The 19,568-nt window shown below is 39.7% G+C and overlaps 3 protein-coding genes across 7 annotated transcripts; 2 read left to right on the top strand and 1 right to left on the bottom strand.

The window, feature by feature from the left end:
- The first annotated feature begins 9,059 nt into the window (after positions 1 to 9,059).
- On the top strand, positions 9,060 to 11,597 carry LOC130985108 (probable 3-hydroxyisobutyrate dehydrogenase, mitochondrial). Of its 4 annotated transcripts, XM_057907882.1 has the most exons (11): positions 9,068 to 9,144; positions 9,180 to 9,322; positions 9,712 to 9,800; positions 9,889 to 10,003; positions 10,098 to 10,239; positions 10,328 to 10,410; positions 10,553 to 10,648; positions 10,768 to 10,910; positions 11,009 to 11,093; positions 11,175 to 11,254; positions 11,328 to 11,597. In XM_057907882.1, the coding sequence occupies exons 2-11, from the start codon at positions 9,221 to 9,223 to the stop codon at positions 11,413 to 11,415; spliced, it is 1,023 nt and encodes a 340-aa protein (XP_057763865.1). In that variant the 5' UTR covers positions 9,068 to 9,144; positions 9,180 to 9,220; the 3' UTR covers positions 11,416 to 11,597. The 4 variants fall into 4 exon arrangements, with proteins under 4 accessions (XP_057763864.1, XP_057763865.1, XP_057763867.1 ...); XM_057907881.1 differs by having other exon boundaries at positions 9,060 to 9,322; XM_057907884.1 differs by having other exon boundaries at positions 9,071 to 9,322; positions 11,336 to 11,597.
- A 111-nt stretch (positions 11,598 to 11,708) lies between these two features.
- Positions 11,709 to 15,803, top strand: LOC130985107 (protein POLLENLESS 3-like). 2 transcript variants are annotated; one of them, XM_057907880.1, is made up of 7 exons: positions 11,709 to 11,884; positions 11,961 to 12,063; positions 12,837 to 13,086; positions 13,600 to 13,812; positions 13,893 to 14,041; positions 14,127 to 14,195; positions 14,290 to 15,803. In XM_057907880.1, exons 3-7 carry the CDS (start codon positions 12,886 to 12,888, stop codon positions 15,671 to 15,673), a joined length of 2,016 nt encoding a protein of 671 aa, XP_057763863.1. In that variant the 5' UTR covers positions 11,709 to 11,884; positions 11,961 to 12,063; positions 12,837 to 12,885; the 3' UTR covers positions 15,674 to 15,803. The 2 variants fall into 2 exon arrangements, with proteins under 2 accessions (XP_057763863.1, XP_057763862.1); XM_057907879.1 differs by having other exon boundaries at positions 11,961 to 12,758.
- A 908-nt stretch (positions 15,804 to 16,711) lies between these two features.
- LOC130985106 (tubulin beta chain) lies at positions 16,712 to 19,129 on the bottom strand. The gene is made up of 3 exons (XM_057907878.1): positions 18,529 to 19,129; positions 17,670 to 17,939; positions 16,712 to 17,590 (listed from the first exon to the last, which is right to left on the bottom strand). Exons 1-3 carry the CDS (start codon positions 18,920 to 18,922, stop codon positions 16,917 to 16,919), a joined length of 1,338 nt encoding a protein of 445 aa, XP_057763861.1. The 5' UTR covers positions 18,923 to 19,129; the 3' UTR covers positions 16,712 to 16,916.
- Between the last annotated feature and the right edge of the window lie 439 nt (positions 19,130 to 19,568).

Genomic DNA, 19,568 nt, shown 5'->3' with positions numbered 1-19,568 from the left:
AAAACACTAATCTACAACTCCTTAAATCTCGTACTGAAAAGCAAATGTATCGTCTTGGCCGGGACGGAAGGAGTATTTTTTTTCTTCTTATTTTCCATCAAAGTAAATGCACTATGAGAGGTTTAGAATGATATTATAAATGATAGGCTAAGAGTGTGTTTATAAATTTATCGTGAAAAAAGAAGGGATAAAATATAATCTATTTCTTTTTTCTTTTTTTTTTTTACCATTTTTTGTACAATAACTTTTTACCATTTTTCATTCTTGATTTTTATGGAAGAAATGAGAAATGATAAAATTTTCTTTTGTTTGAAATAACGCAAAATAAAATATGCCAAAGCCCATTTCTTATTTATCAAAATCTAGCCCAACAGGCCAACGCCACCGTAAATGCCCAACAGGCTTTATTACTCTCTTCCATGATGGCTTTCGGCATATCCTCTTTGATACAACCGTTGCTGAGGAAGCTCAAGCCCAAAGTGTGGACAGCCCAATAGCAGCAGACCGGCCCACTCGTGAGAAGAAAATACCAATCCGTTATCAAGACTTTGTTATGAAGTAGCTAAGGAACAGGTGGCATCTAGGGTCCCTTGGTCCCCACTTTTCTGTTATGTTTTTCAGTAGTTTGTTGAATCAAGCCGTTTGGCAGTAGAATTAATAGGGAGCAAGATGTACATTGGAGCAGACAATTAATGAAATATCTGTTCTCTTCCCTATCTCTCTTCTCTATTTGGAGTTAGACTCACTCAAAGTAGTCTTCATTCATTCACTTCCTATCATTGGTGCTTTCATTGCACTACTCTATCAATGGCTGATTCCGATATTTTGGCTGTTCTCAAAGCCCTTGAAGGTCAGATTGCCGCCACCAATTCCACACTCACCACCTTTATGTCCGTTGTGGACTCCCGTTTTCTCGCCCTCAAACACACGCCGTTCGATCAACACCCACCACCACCACCGGCGTCACGCCGTTCGAGTACTTGTTGACAGCGGGAGCACTCACAACTTCTTGCAGCCGACAGTTGCTCAGGCCCTTCAACTCAACACACGCTCTGTTCCGCCATTTCGGGTGTTTGTGGGCAATGGGGACTTCATTGAGTGTGACCGTATTTGCCCCGATGTGACAATCAATATACAAGGCCACCAAATCACCGTTGATCTCCACCTGCTGAAAATCGCCGGTCCGGCGATCGTCCTCGGTATCCAGTGGCTGCAAACTCTGGTTCCGGTGACCCACAATTATGCCGCGCAGACGATGGAATTCACAGTCGACGGCGTGAAGAAAACCTTGATGGGAGATCCAGCTGTGGATATCCAGCCCATTTCTTTTTCCCAATTGCAGGTACTGGCCCAACGAAACGAAGTGGATTCTTATTAGGCTATTTTTATTCGGCCCACTCATTCTGCAGATGGTCTCACAACCCAACAAGGGTCTCTGATTCCGGAGTCCACCCCTTTGGCGCTACACCCTCTCTTATTGCAGTTTCGTCACTTATTTTCTCCACCCACCGGCCTTCCACCGCACCGGAGTACCGATCACCGGATCCACCTGAAACAGAACACCGAGCCGGTGAACGTGAGGCCCTATCGATATCCCCAGTTTCAAAAACAGGAAATGGAAAAACTCGTGGCCGACATGCTCGCCCAAGGGACTATTAGGCCGAGCCACTCCCCATTTTCTTCCTCGGTGCTTCTAGTGCGCAAGAAGGACGGCACGTTCCGTTTTTGCGTGGATTATAGAGCGCTCAATGCTGTCACTGTGCGGGATAACTTCCCGATACCCACGATCGATGAACTATTGGATGATTTGGGCAATGCTCGTGTGTTCACTAAACTGGATCTGCATGCCGGCTATCACCAGATTCGCGTACACCATCGCGACATAGCAAAGACGACATTTCGCACCACCGACGGTCACTTTGAGTTCTTGGTCATGCCTTTTGGGTTGTGCAACGCCCCATCCACGTTTCAAGCTACGATGAACCAACTCTTCGCTCCTTATTTGCATAAGTTCGTGGTGGTTTTCTTCGATGACATATTGATATACAGCGAAGCAATGGAGGCTCACGTCGACCACCTTCATCAAGTCTTCACACGCTTGCACCAACATCAATTTGTTTTAAAGGGATCGAAGTGCGTCTTTGGGCAGCCCACAGTAGCTTATTTGGGTCACATCGTCTCTAATGGGGTGGTTCTTGTTGACCCGGAAAAGATTGAGGCGATGAAATCTTGGCCTATTCCGCGCTCAGTGAAACAGCTTCGCGGATTTCTTGGACTCACCGGCTACTATAGGAAATTTGTGCGACATTATGCAGGTATTGCCTCTGCACTTACTGATTTATTGAGAACTGATGCTTTTGAATGGAATCCAGAGGCGCAACAAGCTTTTGATAGATTAAAGGAAGCTCTATCCACCACTCCCGTCTTACGATTGCCGGATTTTGGTGTCGAGTTTGTCGTTGAGACAGACGCGTCGGATGTTGGCATAGGCGCCGTCTTGATGCAGCAAGAACAACCAATTGCTTACTTTAGTAAGAAGCTCGGACCACGCCTCCAAGCTGCCTCCACGTATACAAAGGAACTCCACGCTATTGTTGAAGCCGTGCACAAATGGCGTCAATACTTGTTGGGTCGTTCCTTCCTCATCCGCACCGATCATAAAAGCATTAGGGAGCTTCTTCAACAAACTATCCAGACGCCAGAGCAGCAAAAGTACGTGAGGAAGTTATTAGGATTTCACTTCCGCATTGAGTATCGCACGGGTTCGTCGAATTTGGCAGCCGATGCTTTATCCCGTTGTCATGACCAGCACGCAGTTGATTGTCTCGTTTCTGATGAGGCTAAGGTTTTCTTAACACGAAGCACTCCAGTCACGGAGCTGATCGAGCAACTTCGACAAGAGAACAACACTTGCGCCGATCTCAGCGAGCTCCATCAGAAACTACGCGAGCATCAATTGGGTCCAGAATTTGCGATTGCCAATGGTATCCTCACTTATCAGCAGAGATATTATATCAGTAAATCTTCACCGCTAATTCCCCGACTCTTGCAAGAGGCGCATGCGACGCCATTAGCTGGACATGGAGGGGTCAAGAGGACCTTAATGCGGCTTACTTCTACTTTCTATTGGCCAGGGATGCATGCTATGGTGAAGGATTATGTAGGCTCTTGTTTAGTTTGCCAACAGACAAAATATGTAACGCAGCCCCCAGCCGGACTCTTACAGCCTCTGCCCATTCCTAATCATGTTTGGGAGGAAGTGACGATGGACTTCATCACCGGATTGCCTCCCAGCCGAGGCTTCACTGTGATCTTGGTGGTCGTGGATCGACTCACTAAGTTTGCCCACTTTGGAACTCTTCCCACTTCGTTCACTGCTGCGTCCACTGCCTCGCTATTTACGGATATGGTGGTCCGGGTGCATGGATTTCCCGTCACAATTATCTCTGACCGTGACCCGATCTTTATGAGTGCCTTCTGGCAGCACTTGTTTAAGTTGAGCGGCACTACGCTTCGGCATAGCACGGCATACCATCCTCAAACCGACGGACAAACAGAAGTTGTTAATCGTGCGGTGGAGCAGTACCTGCGAGCCTTCACTCTTAATCGTCCGTCGACTTGGGCATCTTTCCTTGGTTGGGCTGAGTTCTCACACAACACCTCCTACTGTAGTAGTATTCGGATGACTCCTTTTCAAGCTTTGTTTGGCAGGCTTCCACAAATGATTCCTCGATATACAGCTGGCGGTACCAAAATTCAAGCTCTCGATGAGCTCTTGCAGGAAAGGGACATATTGCTGCAGCAGTTGAAGGAAATTCTCCAACAAACACAATCACGCATGAGGCAGCAAGCTAATACCCATCGACGCGACCTTGAGTTTCTGGTGGGAGATAAAGTGTTGGTCCGTCTGCAGCCATACCGGCAAACCACAGTCCAAGGCCGTCGTTCTCCAAAGATTGCGCAACGATACTATGGCCCGTTCTCTGTTCTTGAAAGGATCGGACGCGTAGCATACCGTCTCGATCTTCCACCTGGGAGTCGCATACATCCCGTTTTTCATGTCTCTAAGCTCAGACCATGCAAAGGGGAAGTCACTACTGCAGTATGTGCCTTGCCGGCAGACACCCATGGCTCCCAACCTGCTCCGGCTCCTCTGGCAATCTGCGGTGAGCGCGACATCCTAACGTCGGCGGGAACTCAAAAACAAGTGCTGATTCAGTGGGAAGGCGAACCTTCGGAGTGCTCTACCTGGGAGGCGCGGGAGAGTTTTGAGCGCTCTTTCCCAACCTTCAACCTTGAGGACAAGGTTGTTGTCGAAGTAAAGGGGAATGATACAACCGTTGCTGAGGAAGCTCAAGCCCAAAGTGTGGACAGCCCAATAGCAGCAGACCGGCCCACTCGTGAGAAGAAAATACCAATCCGTTATCAAGACTTTGTTATGAAGTAGCTAAGGAACAGGTGGCATCTAGGGTCCCTTGGTCCCCACTTTTCTGTTATGTTTTTCAGTAGTTTGTTGAATCAAGCCGTTTTGGCAGTAGAATTAATAGGGAGCAAGATGTACATTGGAGCAGACAATTAATGAAATATCTGTTCTCTTCCCTATCTCTCTTCTCTATTTGGAGTTAGACTCACTCAAAGTAGTCTTCATTCATTCACTTCCTATCACTCTTCCAACATTTTTTTTTCTTTTTTTCCTTCTTATTTTTAAGGCCCAAACACCATATGAATTTAAATTTTGTATTAATCCAACGTTCAATTAATTTCATTATTAAATTTTGTATGCTTGGCCATTTAAATAAAAAAAAACAAGAACATAGCTAATTAATTAAGATCGGCTCCAAATGTTTAAAAAAAAAAAATCTTAAAAGAAGCTTCGCATAATTCACTTTATCCTTCAAGGTCAGAGTATTTACATTTTACACGCTAATAATAATAATAATAATAATAATAATAATAATAACAATAATAATTTTAATTTATATTGATAATATCACGTTAATTTTAATTTGATACGTCAATTTCAATTTCAAGAAACTTTACTCCATAATATATTTTATATAAATAAAAAATTATACTACTATATGGAGTACTATTATTTGTCATTTTAAAAATGAATTTATCTAAAAATTTTGAATTAGGAATGTGGTCTTAGTGTTTGGCTAAGCTTATTTTAAAGAGGAGCTTATAAGATGTTTCAATAGTTTATAAGATGTCATTTTTAAGAGCTTATAAGTTGTCAAAGTGTTTAGATAATTGAGCTTATAAGCTAGAGAGAGAATTTTTTTGCTAGAGAGAGAAAATCGAAGAAAATTGAACTTAAATGAACTTAAATAATAATCCCTCCGTCCCAAACGAAATGTCATGTTTTCCTTTTTGGGCTGTCCCAAACGAAATGTCATGTTTCCTTTTTTGGCAATACACACTCTCTCTATACTTAATATTTAAATAATTTCCACCAACCCACTTTATCTACTTTATACACATTTCTTAATCTCCGTGCCGAAAAGAAATAAGACATTTCGTTTGGGACGGAGGGAGTATATGATGAAAATAATAAATTATAGTTGAAAAATATTTGTAAAAAGATTGTTACATATGAGATTATAAAAAAATAAGTTGGGGTAGAGGAACTTATTTTTTGGGGAGCTTATTTTTGAAGCTTATAAGCTGTTGATGAGCTTATTTTGCCAAACACTTGGAAGGAGCTTATAAGCTCTTAAACAACTTATAAGCTATTTTGAAGAGCTTATAAGCTCAGCCAAACGCCCTCTTAGTCTCTTCACTCTTCAGCAGCTCGTACAGAAAAAAAAAAAAAAGTTGATTTCTCTTTTCTTTTTTCAAGAGCAGGGAATGTTAGTCTTCAGTTCTTCAAGTTCACGTAGATTTGCCACATATACAAATAACACAAATACTCATGTGTAATCGGTTGCACCGTGTAACTGATTTCTAGAATGACACTACTTCATTCGAAAAATGACACTTGAATATTTTCGAATGACACTACTTTAACATACAAATGACACTTGAAGATCTACAAGTGCTATTTGTATGTTGAAGTAGTGTCATTTAGAAACCAGTTGCACGGTGCAACCGATTGCACGGGAGAGTGCCTCTACAAATAATAGGAAAACTCGATTGTTATTGTTTCAATTTAAGATTTCTATTAGCTGAAATCATTAAGTTTGTCTGTAATAATTTCCTATTAAGTTTTCTGTTCGTGCTGTAGGAATATAGGGCGTTCTTAAGATTCAATTTATTAGTGGTAATCAACGGTAATCAACTAAATTGTTTACAGAATTCCAAGAAAACGAAAGTTGATCCATCAGAAAGAAACACAACTAAAGATTTAAAGAAATTAAAAAAAAAAAAAAATCAAGCTATCACTTATTCTGAATCTTTCCTCGTCGTCATGATCAGTCTAGGTTGATTTGGCACTGGCCAACATGCACGCCCAACTGAGCATACTAATACTGATACTGATATGCGAGGTTGTTGACATCAGTCGCCTCCGGCCCAACGATCAGCCTGTATCGACGGGTGGGCCTGACGCTGAGCATACTTTTGAGCTTAGCCCACAATACTTGATAATACTGATACTGATATGCGAGGTTGTTGTCATCAGTCGCCTCCGGCCCAACGATCAGCCTGTATCGACGGGTGGGCCTGACGCTGAGCATACTTTTGAGCTTAGCCCACAATACTTGATGATTGCGCTGTCAGTCGCCAATTTGACTGCAAGATCTTTGGCGAACTCGAATTAGTAATTTTATTTTATAAAAATTAAAAACTAAAAAGACCAACCTCTTGTAAGAAGACCACACAGGCAACAATGTAAAACGACACAGTTTCGTTGCCACAATTTTGTAAGATTACTCCAACCTTTACTAAATGCTCCATTAATTATCTTTAAATACCATTAAAAATAGCTCATTTTGCAGGGCGGCATATAATACTTTGATAAAGACTCAATTTTTATAGATGGTGAAAATTTAGAAGATAGCCCATCAAATTATACCATGCACAACGATATCTATTTAACTAAAATAATAAAATAAATATTTTAAAATATTATATTTAGAAAATGAATTTCTATAAGTTACTTATATTATAATATAAAATAGTTCTAATAAAGATAGTATCGTAAAAATCAAGATGAAATTGTTTCATCTTATAATTGGAGGCATATCAAATGAATGATCAAGATCTTGTCAAAAAAAATTATCTAATAATTATTATTATCTATTTAAAATTTCTACCGAAATATCTAGATATTTTTCTTTCAAATTTTCTATTAGTCTTGAAAGAGTTTTTGAAACTTTTAATTATTTTTTACTGATTTGCATTTTACAACATATTTTTTTGAGGCGTTAATTGATTATAAATCCATAAACTATTAGTGAATTTTGGTTTTTTTTTCAACTATATAAAGTTGTAATATAAATACCTAAACTTTAGCCCATTCTAAAATTTGTCTTGCATTTTAATTTCGTCAAAATCTATATTAAAGATGATATAATATATACATATTATATTAATATAATTTATACAAAATTTCTTCTGAAATATATACAATACTAAAATATACACATATTTATATATATATGTGTGTGTGTGTTTGTGAGTGTTAATATATTATATCTATATCTATGTTGCATAGGTACGGGGGTGCGGATGCGGGGGCGATACGATACGAGTACGGAGATACAGGTTTTTAAAAATTATAGGGTGCGATTCGGCAATGATACATCTAATTATTAAAATTTTATGATATATAATGCTTATAAAATATATACAATTTAAATTTTCTTACATTAATTATATGTAATTTACATTCTATTTTACCCAAAAATTAAGCATTTTCAATTATATAAGTTAATTGAGCAACAATATAACGATTCAAATATTATTAGTCCAATTTATAAGTCATAACTGAAAATAAAATTATCAAATAACCTTGTGTAGACTTTTCGTGTACGAGATACATGAATTTCGCCTATGGAATTTGCGAATCCGGTTTATTTTTATAAATTGTCTTAAAAGATACGCCACGTGGCGAATCGGGTGCGAATCTGACGAGAATCCGAGAGAATCGCACCCTAAAAGAATCCGATTCGCCGTACATGCTAATTTTTTAAGAATCCGTGCATCATAGATCTATATATACTTTTTTTTTATTTAATGAACATATAGTTTAATTTTAAAATTTGTATTTTGATATAATAACAAATACAACCTAGCAATAATTATCCTAAAATAGATGATCAAGGATTGTGACATTTTAAATATTTTTTATGCATCAAATGAATAAATTAATTCGATCAAATTCGGCCAACAAACAATTAAACTTTCCAACCGAAATTATAAGTGATTTTGTCAAAAAAATGGTGCGATTATAAGTCATGTTTAAGAGATTAAAAAAAATTAATTAATACTAATGTGATAAATTGTATCAATTGAAAAAATTATAATAAAAAAATATTTCTATAATCTAGAGTAGACAAAATGAATAAAAAAAATTAGAAATAAAAAATTATTTCCAAAAATAGTAAGGTAATTTTTGGCAGAAAAATATAATTTACTACTATTTTTGAAAATGGTTGTGCTTTTCTATATGAGATTATGGTCAAAAAATACACAAACTTTAAAAAAAAGTTGCAATTTACACCTGAACTTTCAATTAAGTCAAAAAATACATTAATTTATATTTTTGTTGTAATTTTCACCTAAGTTTGACTTTCAATTAAATTAGAGCTTAATTGACAGTTGAAATTAAGTCAAATATATTAAAATTTGTCTTTTTATACTTTCGAGTTTCTAAATTTTCCTCATCATTATAAGTTAGACTAACAATAGGTGAATTTTCGACTGCCAATTAAACTGAAAGTCAAACTTAGGTGAAAATTGCAATAAAAATATAAATTTATGTATTTTTTTTATTTAATTAAAAGTTCATATAAAAATTGCAACTATTTTCAAGATTGGTGGATTTTTTTTGGCCGTACCCCCTTTATATTTATAAAGATTTGACAAAGACTCAAGTTTTTATAGATTGATTAAATTTGGAAAATAGCCCTCAAAACTCGAAGAATAAAAAAGGAGGCTGGTTCTTCTTCGGAAACACCGTACCAGCTCAGCTAAAACGACACTCTCTCTCCCTTCTCAGCTAAAACGACTCTCTCTCTCTCTCTCTCTCTCTCTAGACACACACACAACACTGGTAATGGCTGTTTATAGATTGAGGTTGCTTTTATCACTTAACAGAGGCATCCATGGACTGTGCACTCGCAAGTTTTGCTCATCAACTGCTCCCTCCCAAATTAAAGTAAATTTTTTGTATTTATGTTTGCCCTTTTTCATATATTCTATTGCATATATTTGTTTTAGCTTGTATTGTTTAGTTTCTGTTTCCAGCCTGATCAACACAAGGTTTTATGTTTGTTGGATTTGCTGTGTTTAATCACTTTTCCCCCGAAATAAATTTCTTGGGTGTTGGATTATTGTTGCTGTGACTATGAATATTTTCTCAAATAATCAATCTTTCTACTGACAAGAAGTAACCCTTTCTGTGTGAAGTCTGATTTTGCAAAGAATGATAACATGGTGAAGAAATTCAAGTAATGGCATTTTTGCTGAGCCCATCTCGAATTGAAGCAACTTTTCAATTTTCTTGATATGATTGATATAATCTTGTTGTTTATTGATATATTACAGAGAGTTGGATTCATAGGACTTGGAAACATGGGATCACGGATGGCCGATAACTTGTTTAAAGCCGGATACAATGTTGTGGTTCATGATATGTAATGCTATATATGTGTGTGTGTGTGTGTGTGTGTTTTGCTTATGATATGTGTTTTTGCTTGCTCAAGATGTGTTTATATTGTTCAGTAACCATGATGTGATGAGGGCATTCTCCGAGAAAGGGTTTCTCGTGAAGAATTCGCCTCTTGAAGTTGCTGAAGAAAGTGATGCTGTAATCACAATGCTGCCATCTTCTGCCCATGTAAGCTAGCTTTAAAAGTAATGGGACATGATTGGCAACCTGTGGTGATTGATTGTCTTAGAATGTGTTTTGGCTTGTGCGTTTTCGTATGTAGGTGATGGACGTTTACACGGGACCAAAAGGGATCCTTAATCACGCAGATCAGCTTAGGTCGTGGTTGTTCATAGATTCCTCAACAATCGACCCTCAAACATCCAGAAAACTGTCTGCAGCCGTTGCTACTTCTAGTTTGAAAGGTATAGTCTTATTTCCCCCTTTTCGAAAGCTATTTTTCTTCTCTTGCTACATTTGTGAGATTAAAAATTGAGTGAGTGTTTGTTTAAGGTGGCTCTAGCACTCCTGCTATGTTGGATGCTCCTGTTTCCGGAGGTATCGTATCAGCTGAAAACGGAACTCTCACTTTCATGGTATCTGATTTATGCTTCATTTTTGCCAATTGACATCAAGAATTCAACTTATTTTCAACATGAGATACTAGGGATCTTTTTCCTTATCGCATACTAAAATATGACATTGCATATTTGCATCTTTATTCGTGTCTTCGATTAGGTTGGTGGTTCTGAGGAAGCTTATATGTCTGCGAGACCTTTGTTTCTCTCGATGGGCAAAAACATCATACACTGCGGTGGTCCGGGAAATGGTTCAGTATGTTCTTGCTTTCATCCATTAATATTTTCTTGAAAAATGGCATGTGCTAAATGTGTTGAGAGAAAATCTGATAGGTTATTCACCTAGCCTTACAAAAGCTCAATTTTTCTATCTAGGCGGCAAAGATTTGCAACAATTTGGCAATGGCTGTGAGTATGCTTGGGGTTTCGGAAGCTTATTCACTTGGACAGTCATTGGGCATCGGAGCGACTACTTTGACTGAGATATTTAACTCTTCGAGTGCTCGATGTTGGAGTAGGTAATGCACTACTTGTCAAGGGATGAAAGATCGCATGCCAGAAACGAAAATATAAAGCATGATCTTCATTGGTGATAATGTTCTCCGTTTTTGGGCAGCGATACTTACAATCCTGTGCCGGGAGTGATGAATGGGGTGCCGGCTTCTAGGAATTACGATGGAGGGTTTGCTACCAAACTGATGGTATGTGGTTGACAACACTTGCATTTAAGACAGCTTCATGCTTTCAAGAAAATGCGTTTTTATTGTTCACTTTCAATGTAGGCTAAGGACTTAAACCTCGCAGCTACATCAGCCAAAGAAGTCGGTGCAACAAGTCCGATGACATCTTCAGCACTACAGATGTTAGCTCACTCCCTTCTGCTATTAGCTTCACCATTTACTAATTTGTCTTTTAACTCTCAATTTACCGTGTAGATTCACAGAACTTTGTGACGGAGGCTATGGAACGAAGGATTTTTCTTGCGTCTTTCGCCATTATTTCCATGGCAAGGACGAGGTTTAGTGTAGAGCACGAACGAGAATCAATGTACAATTCATCTCAATTTTTTTTCTTAGGACTCCCCCCTCCCTCCCTTGCATTATGACTATTTCTATTTTGATTAATGTCTGTAAATTATCTAATTTGTACAACATAACCATTTGTGCTTGTATAATAAAGTTAGTTTACGAAGGTAAAATGCAAAACAGTGATTACTAATTGGTTTATCAGCTGTGTGAACCACTCACTTTCATGGTTAGTTTGTACAAGATTTTGACTTGAATCCGATTTCGTGTGTTCTAACCAATTGCTCTTGTTAAGCAGTGTCCTTCTACGGATCCCTCGCTGGCTCTACCTTCTGCAAGTAAGTTTTGTTTCATTATTGCCGTTTTCTAACTCTTGGGATGGCACGTCGTGTTTATGTCTAGACAGCAAAGGAACGCGCTTCAGAAACCTCTGCACTTGGTCCGTCAGTAGTGTTATTTTGGAATAGGTTGGCAATGGTGTCTTCTCGTGTCTCGATTTGTAATGCTGCATCCGGATTTCTTTATAATTGAAACGCGTTGAAGGTCGAAGAAGATGAGCTGTGAATGCATCAAGAATAGAAGCAAGAGCAGTGCAAAGATGTGTGAGTTGGGAGTGGTTTATGGACTTGTGTTGAAGAAACATTTGGTAATTTTTCTTCTAATTCTTTTTCTCTTCAAAGTGGCAATCCAGACTTTGAAACATGTCTGAAAGAATAAATGGATTCACCCAAAAATGTGATCTTGTTTTGTGTTGGTTTCTAATTAAGGAAACTGACATTGCATGGGGAAATTAAGTTCATGGTCAATTTTTTATTTACTATAGTTTTAATATTTATATTAAATAACACTGTAGCTCGAGTGCTCTTCTATTTCCTTTATAGTCTACTTTAATTTCCTAAACCTCAAGTTTAAACAGACAAAATTTCCCTTTAAAAAAAATTAAAAATAAAAATTGCCGCGAAAAAATGAATTTATAATTCCGTTACACCCAAATGGGGCAAAAAGTTTGAACCCACCCACCCGGTAAAAGATCCGTTTTCTTCCCTCAAATAAAAAGACCCGTTTTTTTCCCTACCAAAAGTTACTAACTGAAAAATACGAATAGCGTAAAAAAGAAAAGAAATAAAGAAAAACAAAAACAAAGAGTCGCGGCTTTTACCAACGGCAACTTATATAACGGCTAGTCCCACACTTTTCCATCACTGATGATGACGACGATCATCATACTATTTCAAATTTCAATTTTCTCCTCTCTCTCTACATTCATAATTTTCCCGAAATCGGCCATTTTCCCTTTCTCTCAGTCGTGATTTTCCGGCACTCCTTTTCATCTCCCCAAAGGTAAAACGTGATTCACTCGAATCCTATTCTACGTTTCAAGAAAACATTTTTGTTGGATCTTTTTTCTTCTAACTGCAGGATTGAAGACGCAAAAGGGGCGGTCAAGAATTGATCGTAGGAGACGGCGATGTTGAGTAGCAGTTGCGTCGACAACTCTGGTCAGCCGAGAGGCTTCTTGACGCCGCCGCCGACATGGAAGACTCAGCGGCGGTCGCCGGTGATGCCGAGGTCGGAGACGAAGCCGCAACTACGTCAGGGAGACCTCTTTCACGTCGTTCACAAGATCCCTTCTGGCGACTCGCCTTATGTTAGAGCCAAACATGTTCAGGTACATTTTGTTGATTCTCGAGTGTTTCTATCGTTTCTTGATTCTGGGTAGCTCAATTTGATGTTTGTGGAGATTTTTTGTTTATCTTTTGCTTCTGGGATTTTAAAAGGGTGTGTTTTCTGTTTCGGATTTTGATTAATTTCAGTGAGGATGAAAATTTTGCACTTAGTTGGAAGAGCATGTGATAATTTGAGGAATTTTACTCTGGCAATTATGATGATACTACTGTTTTTTATTTTTATTTCTACTTGCATTGTGCAAATTACATGTTGAAACAGTCAAATTTTGCAAATAGGTGGAATTATACTGTTTCTGATGTGAGTGTGAGCATATGATAATTTGAGGAATCTTACTCTGGAAATTATGATGATTCTGCTGTTTTTGTTTTTATTTCTACTGCATTGTGCAAATTACATGTTGAAACAGTTAAATTTTGTAAGTAGATGGAATTCTACTGTTTCTGATGTAGTGTTTATCTGCTGAAATGGCTACTGCATTGTGTGACTACTACAGCTTGTAGACAAGGATCCGAGCAGGGCGATTTCCCTGTTCTGGCAAGCGATAAATGCTGGTGATCGAGTTGATAGTGCTCTTAAAGACATGGCCGTCGTCATGAAACAGTTGAATCGCTCAGATGAGGCTATCGAGGCCATCAAGTCCTTTCGCCATCTCTCTCCTCCCGACTCTCAGGAATCTCTCGACAATATATTGGTTGAACTCTATAAGGTTAACATTCTTCTGTTTTTTACCAACCTTGACAGTTATACTGCGATGATAGCCTCAGCATCAAAGTGTTGTTAATGCAGCAATCGGGAAGGATGGAGGAAGAGATCGAATTGCTTCAGTATAAACTGAAGCAAGTTGAAGAGGGAATGGCGTTTTCCGGGAGGAAAACAAAGACTGCAAGATCTCAAGGAAAGAAGGTTCAGATCACAGTTCAGAAGGAGTATTCGAGGTTGCTATCTTGTTTTGCTTCTTTAGTTCGTGAACGGGCTCGTATGATTCTTCACTACCTTGTGATTCTCATAGTATGACTGCAGGTTGTTAGGAAACTTAGCTTGGGCTTACATGCAGCAGAAAGATTTCAAGCCTGCTGAGGAAAATTACAGGTATCTTAACTTTGAGCAATGTGTTTTCTATCTAGTTTTTCGTATGTACAACTTACGAAGTTTTTGAGGGTGTGTCGTGTAAACGTCTCTGCAGAAAAGCGCTATCCTTTGAAGCGGATAAAAACAAGCAGTGTAACTTGGCAGTATGCTTGATGCACATGAACAAGTTGACAGAAGCCAAGTTTCTGCTCGAGTCCATACCATCTGACAGTGGTGCTGTCGATGAATCGTATCTTAAGTCATACGAGCGTGCCTGTGAGATACTGGCCGAGTTTGAGTCACAGCGTGGCCTTAAGCCTACAAAACAGATGGAACATAATAATGAATCTGGGATGGCTAGGGGATTTGCAGATGGACACCTCAGTAAAACTAAGCCATTTGGTGGTAGGTTCTGCTCTCAAAGTCAGAGACATTCTAATGATAGCAATGGGGCGTTGTCGTCTCCACTGCCCTCATCTGCCAAGACGAGCAAAGGAACTTCTACTGACTTTGCATACGAGAAGAGGGCTGATTTTGATTGGAGGGCGAATCATTATGAGCCTAATGTGAGCCGTGATTTCTCCTACCGGAATACTCCAAAAGTTCCGCTCACTCAGCCAAGGAGATGCACGCGCTATGAAGATCAGAGGAAGGCCGGTTTGGCAGAGAACGCTAATGGAGGCTATTGCCGGAAACTGTCATTTGGATCATCTGCCAGTAGTGAAACAGCGCATTCGTTTGCAAGTCAAAACGTCGACTACTTTTGTCATGATGCACCTGATGAGATGCCGAATATATTGCCACAGTTTTTGGGGAAGAGGAATGCATCTGCGAAGCCATCAGAAGCTAATGAACAAGGGATGGATAGTTTGGCATATGGTTGCAAGAAATCATCTGCTGATTTTGGAACAGTAGAAGGAATCCCGGACCAGAATCCGGCTCGTGAGATTCCAAGACGTGATGATCATCACAAGAGTTGGGCTGATATGGTTGAAGAAGAAGATGAACAAGAGTTTGGCAGCTGGAGAAACAATTATCCAAAGATCAATCTAGGCAAACCAGCACAGAAATCTTCATTCTCAGATAAGTTCTCTGTTTCTGTTGCTTCAATGGATCAAGAAGGGTTCAATGATGAGAATATGGACTCCAACGTGGTCCCCGAGACCCCTAAGCTGCACGATCCAGCTGAGGAAGTGAGTCGGGAGATGGGAACGATGGATCTTGGAGGCGGGTATCTGTCTCAGCCAGAGAAAAACGCGCTGTCAAAGAACCACCAACCATTGAGACGTTCTCTGTGTTTTGATCAGAAACACAAACCCGATACACCAAGTGTATCGTGCTGTGCTTCACCGTTGACAACCAAAGCTCTCAACTTTGAAGGCCAAGCTGGTGGAGGACCGTGTGTTGATGATAACCTCGGCTTTGGTAACTCCAAGAGCCGGAGGAGGCTGCCGGTTTTCGAGGATATAACGCGTTTTCATTCAAGTCCTAGACGCTGAGGATCATGTTGGTTTTGAATTTTATTCAGCGGTAAATACTAGTAAGATTGTACACAAATGACATCAAATTTTATGTTATAGTTGTATATGATTGCTCACACTGAATCAAATATATTGCAAATTGGTACACTTACATTAGACTCTCATTCCATAATGATCAGAAACTATCTTGGTTTAAAATCTCTCTCTCAATTAGGCTAATTTTCAATAAAATATTATGTTATACAAGAAAACAAAAAAGAGGATAAATGGAAGACCATGGCTTCTCTCTCGAGATCTGATTCTTTACTTCAACTTTACATTCTTTGACAACAATTTCCTCCCAAACCCAACAATCAAAACTCTTCTATATATATAATATACACACACAACACCAACAATCACTCAAATCAACAAAAGAGTTTGATACAAGTGATCATGAAAATCACAGAAAACAAGCAGAGGCGGCTGAGGCATTACGTGGAGGCGCCGAGGCGATTTCTGCGCAGGGCAAGGGATTTCTACGTCGACAGTCCTCGTCACCTTCGACAGCAAAGTCGGGGTCGTCAACTGCTCCCACACGGCTAATACTTCCAAGAATTTCGACTCCAACAGACGATGGAAACACGACGACGAGATGTACAGATCGATGGAGCTTGATCGAGTTGGTTGTTTGAGAGAGAGAGGGAGGGGTGGGTATGGAGGTATAGACAGAAGCTACAGCGTTGCGTTGGGGAAGATTGGCACCATTGATGAAGATGAGCAGTGTGAGTTTCAAGAATATGTGGCTCTCAAGAGTGATCAAATGTTTCTCAGAACCAGAAGCCATGCTGTTACCAGAAATTATGACTTTCACTAATTCATCTCTCTCTCTCTCTCTCTCTCTCTCTCTCCCTCACACACACACATTTGTTTGTTCATGAAAAAGGCTGAGTGATTGTTCCTTGTGATTGTGTATTGTTTTAATCTGTTGTATGAATATCTATATTTACAATTCTTGTTAATAATCATAATAATAGTTATATGTATAAAAAATGGAGAAATTGTACATATGAGTAGCAGCACAAGCATTCATAACATTAACTCCCATTTCAATGAGACAACAAATTTTATCACACTCCATCTCAAACGTGACAAACCACAAATCATACTATTATACATATGGACAGATAAAATCTAAATTTTAGGACACAATAACCACCCACATATATAAAAAACCAAGGACCATGAGATTTGGACATACCATGGGAACTCATCAAACACATCAAGGAGCTAACTCCTCTTCTTCTTCCTCCTCGTACTCCTCGTCGTTGGCAGACGCGTCCTGGTACTGCTGATACTCTGCCACGAGATCGTTCATGTTGCTCTCGGCCTCCGTGAACTCCATTTCGTCCATTCCTTCACCAGTGTACCAATGCAAGAAAGCCTTGCGCCTGAACATGGCAGTGAACTGCTCGCTAACGCGTCTGAACATCTCCTGGATCGAGGTGGAGTTGCCGATGAAGGTGGAAGCCATTTTCAGACCCGTGGGAGGGATGTCGCAGACACTGGACTTCACATTGTTAGGAATCCACTCGACAAAATAGGACGAGTTCTTGTTCTGTACGTTGATCATCTGCTCGTCAACTTCTTTGGTGCTCATCTTGCCACGGAACATGGCTGAGGCGGTCAGGTAGCGCCCATGGCGTGGGTCTGCAGCGCACATCATGTTCTTCGCGTCCCACATCTGCTGAGTGAGTTCCGGCACTGTGAGCGCCCTGTACTGCTGGGAGCCTCGGGAGGTCAAGGGTGCGAATCCAACCATGAAGAAATGAAGCCGTGGGAAGGGGATCAGGTTGACTGCCAGTTTCCTGAGGTCAGAGTTGAGTTGGCCTGGGAAACGGAGACAGCATGTGACGCCACTCATGGTGGCGGAGATAAGGTGGTTGAGGTCGCCAACTGCAAGAAAACAGGCCCATAACGACTTCGCACTAGAGACACTGCCAACTAAAACCATCACCAAAATAAGCAAACTTACAGGTAGGAGTGGAGAGCTTAAGAGTACGGAAGCAGATATCATAGAGGGCCTCGTTATCCAAAACCATACACTCGTCTGCATTCTCAACGAGCTGATGAACAGACAATGTGGCGTTGTATGGCTCAACAACAGTGTCGGATACCTTTGGAGATGGGAAGACGGAGAATGTCAACATCATCCTGTCCGGATACTCCTCTCGGATCTTGGAGATGAGAAGGGTTCCCATACCGGATCCCGTGCCTCCACCCAAGGAATGACATACTTGAAATCCTGTTGAGGAAATAACATAACAATGTCACAATCCAATTGAAAAATCATTCCCCCTTTTGCATTACCCTACGCCTTATTGAAAAAAAACAGTTCATAATTCATATTGAGTTCTTGCAAGTAATGATGTGATGAAATTTGGGATAAAAATGATAGGAGCAATTGAGAGATCCTATTATAAGATTATAAACCAAAGAAAAGGCAAAAAGCTCATGGCGAAATCTGGCAAAGCATGACCTAAGGCGTTCGAAATTATTAGAAGTTCCATTAAATGCTACCCTAATTCAGCAAATATGGAATTTCCAGAGCATCAAATCCTCACATTGCGCTAAAATTGGCCTAAATCAGAACCAGAATCAAGATAACAATTAATCACTGACAAAATATGAACTGAAACATACTGTTCCATTGCACAAAACAAGTCAAAACACGTTGAATTCAAAAGCAGAAACACAAAACTAGCCTAAACAACTAAAATTTCAGAGAACTCGTAATTCATAAGCAAACATAGGAGTATCAAACGCGAAACAGTTAAAACCCAATCAAAATCCACGAGATTCAACGAGACAAGCACCAGATCTAACGAACAAACCTTGCAAGCAGTCACAATTCTCGGCCTCCTTGCGCACGACGTCGAGCACGGAGTCGATGAGCTCGGCTCCCTCGGTATAATGTCCCTTGGCCCAATTATTCCCGGCGCCGGACTGGCCGAAGACGAAATTATCGGGCCTGAAGATCTGGCCGAAGGGCCCGGATCTGACGGAATCCATGGTGCCGGGCTCGAGGTCCATGAGGACGGCGCGTGGCACGTACCTCCCGCCGCTGGCCTCGTTGTAGTAGACGTTGACGCGCTCGAGCTGGAGCTCGGAGTCGCCGCTGTACCTCCCGGTCTGATCGATGCCGTGCTCGTCGCAGATCACCTCCCAGAATTTGGCGCCGATCTGGTTGCCGCATTGCCCGCCCTGGATGTGCAGGATTTCTCTCATTTTTTCCTCAGTTGTTTACTTCCTCTTTTTTTGGAGGGAAAATTAGAGTGATGATTGATTTCTGCAAAACAAAAAGAGAGGGTTTTGATTTTCGAGCTGAAAGTTTGATTGAGTGTAGCTTTTGAGAGTGGTGGAGAGGAAACGGAGGTGAAATAGATTGAGCTTTGTTGTTTCGGGCTCGGATTTCACTATATTATCAGAAATGCCATTCTGATTATTTTTTATTCATTTTATCCATTAAGATTCTATTTCTATGTACGTTTCCCAAGAAGAATGTTCTTTTTTTTTTTTTTCGGATAAAGGTTTATAAAAAAAATTATTTTTTAAGGTGAATTGTCATAATCATCCAACTTAAATATTTTGGAACTTTATGGGAAAATGCTGAAACTCCCCTCATGAAGTGTTCCATGTTAGTGATGAATGGAGAAATAAATGTCATTTAATTGACTAATATTCATCTGGAATTAATTGCGAAATTGAAACCTCATCATTATAAGTAGTTGGACCTAAAAAAAGAAAGAAATAGCTGAACCTATTTTAGAGATGTACTTGTTCATCTTCTCATTTAACTTAATTACTACAAATAATAACTTGAGCTTTGAATTTATGCAATGTATAAATTTAATGATCTCGATAAAATTTATGA

This window comes from Salvia miltiorrhiza, chromosome 5 (assembly GCF_028751815.1).
Source record: "Salvia miltiorrhiza cultivar Shanhuang (shh) chromosome 5, IMPLAD_Smil_shh, whole genome shotgun sequence".
Taxonomy (NCBI): domain Eukaryota; kingdom Viridiplantae; phylum Streptophyta; class Magnoliopsida; order Lamiales; family Lamiaceae; genus Salvia; species Salvia miltiorrhiza.
The sequence above is the reverse complement of the archived record's forward strand: the minus strand, read 5'-3'. Positions and strand labels throughout refer to the sequence as shown.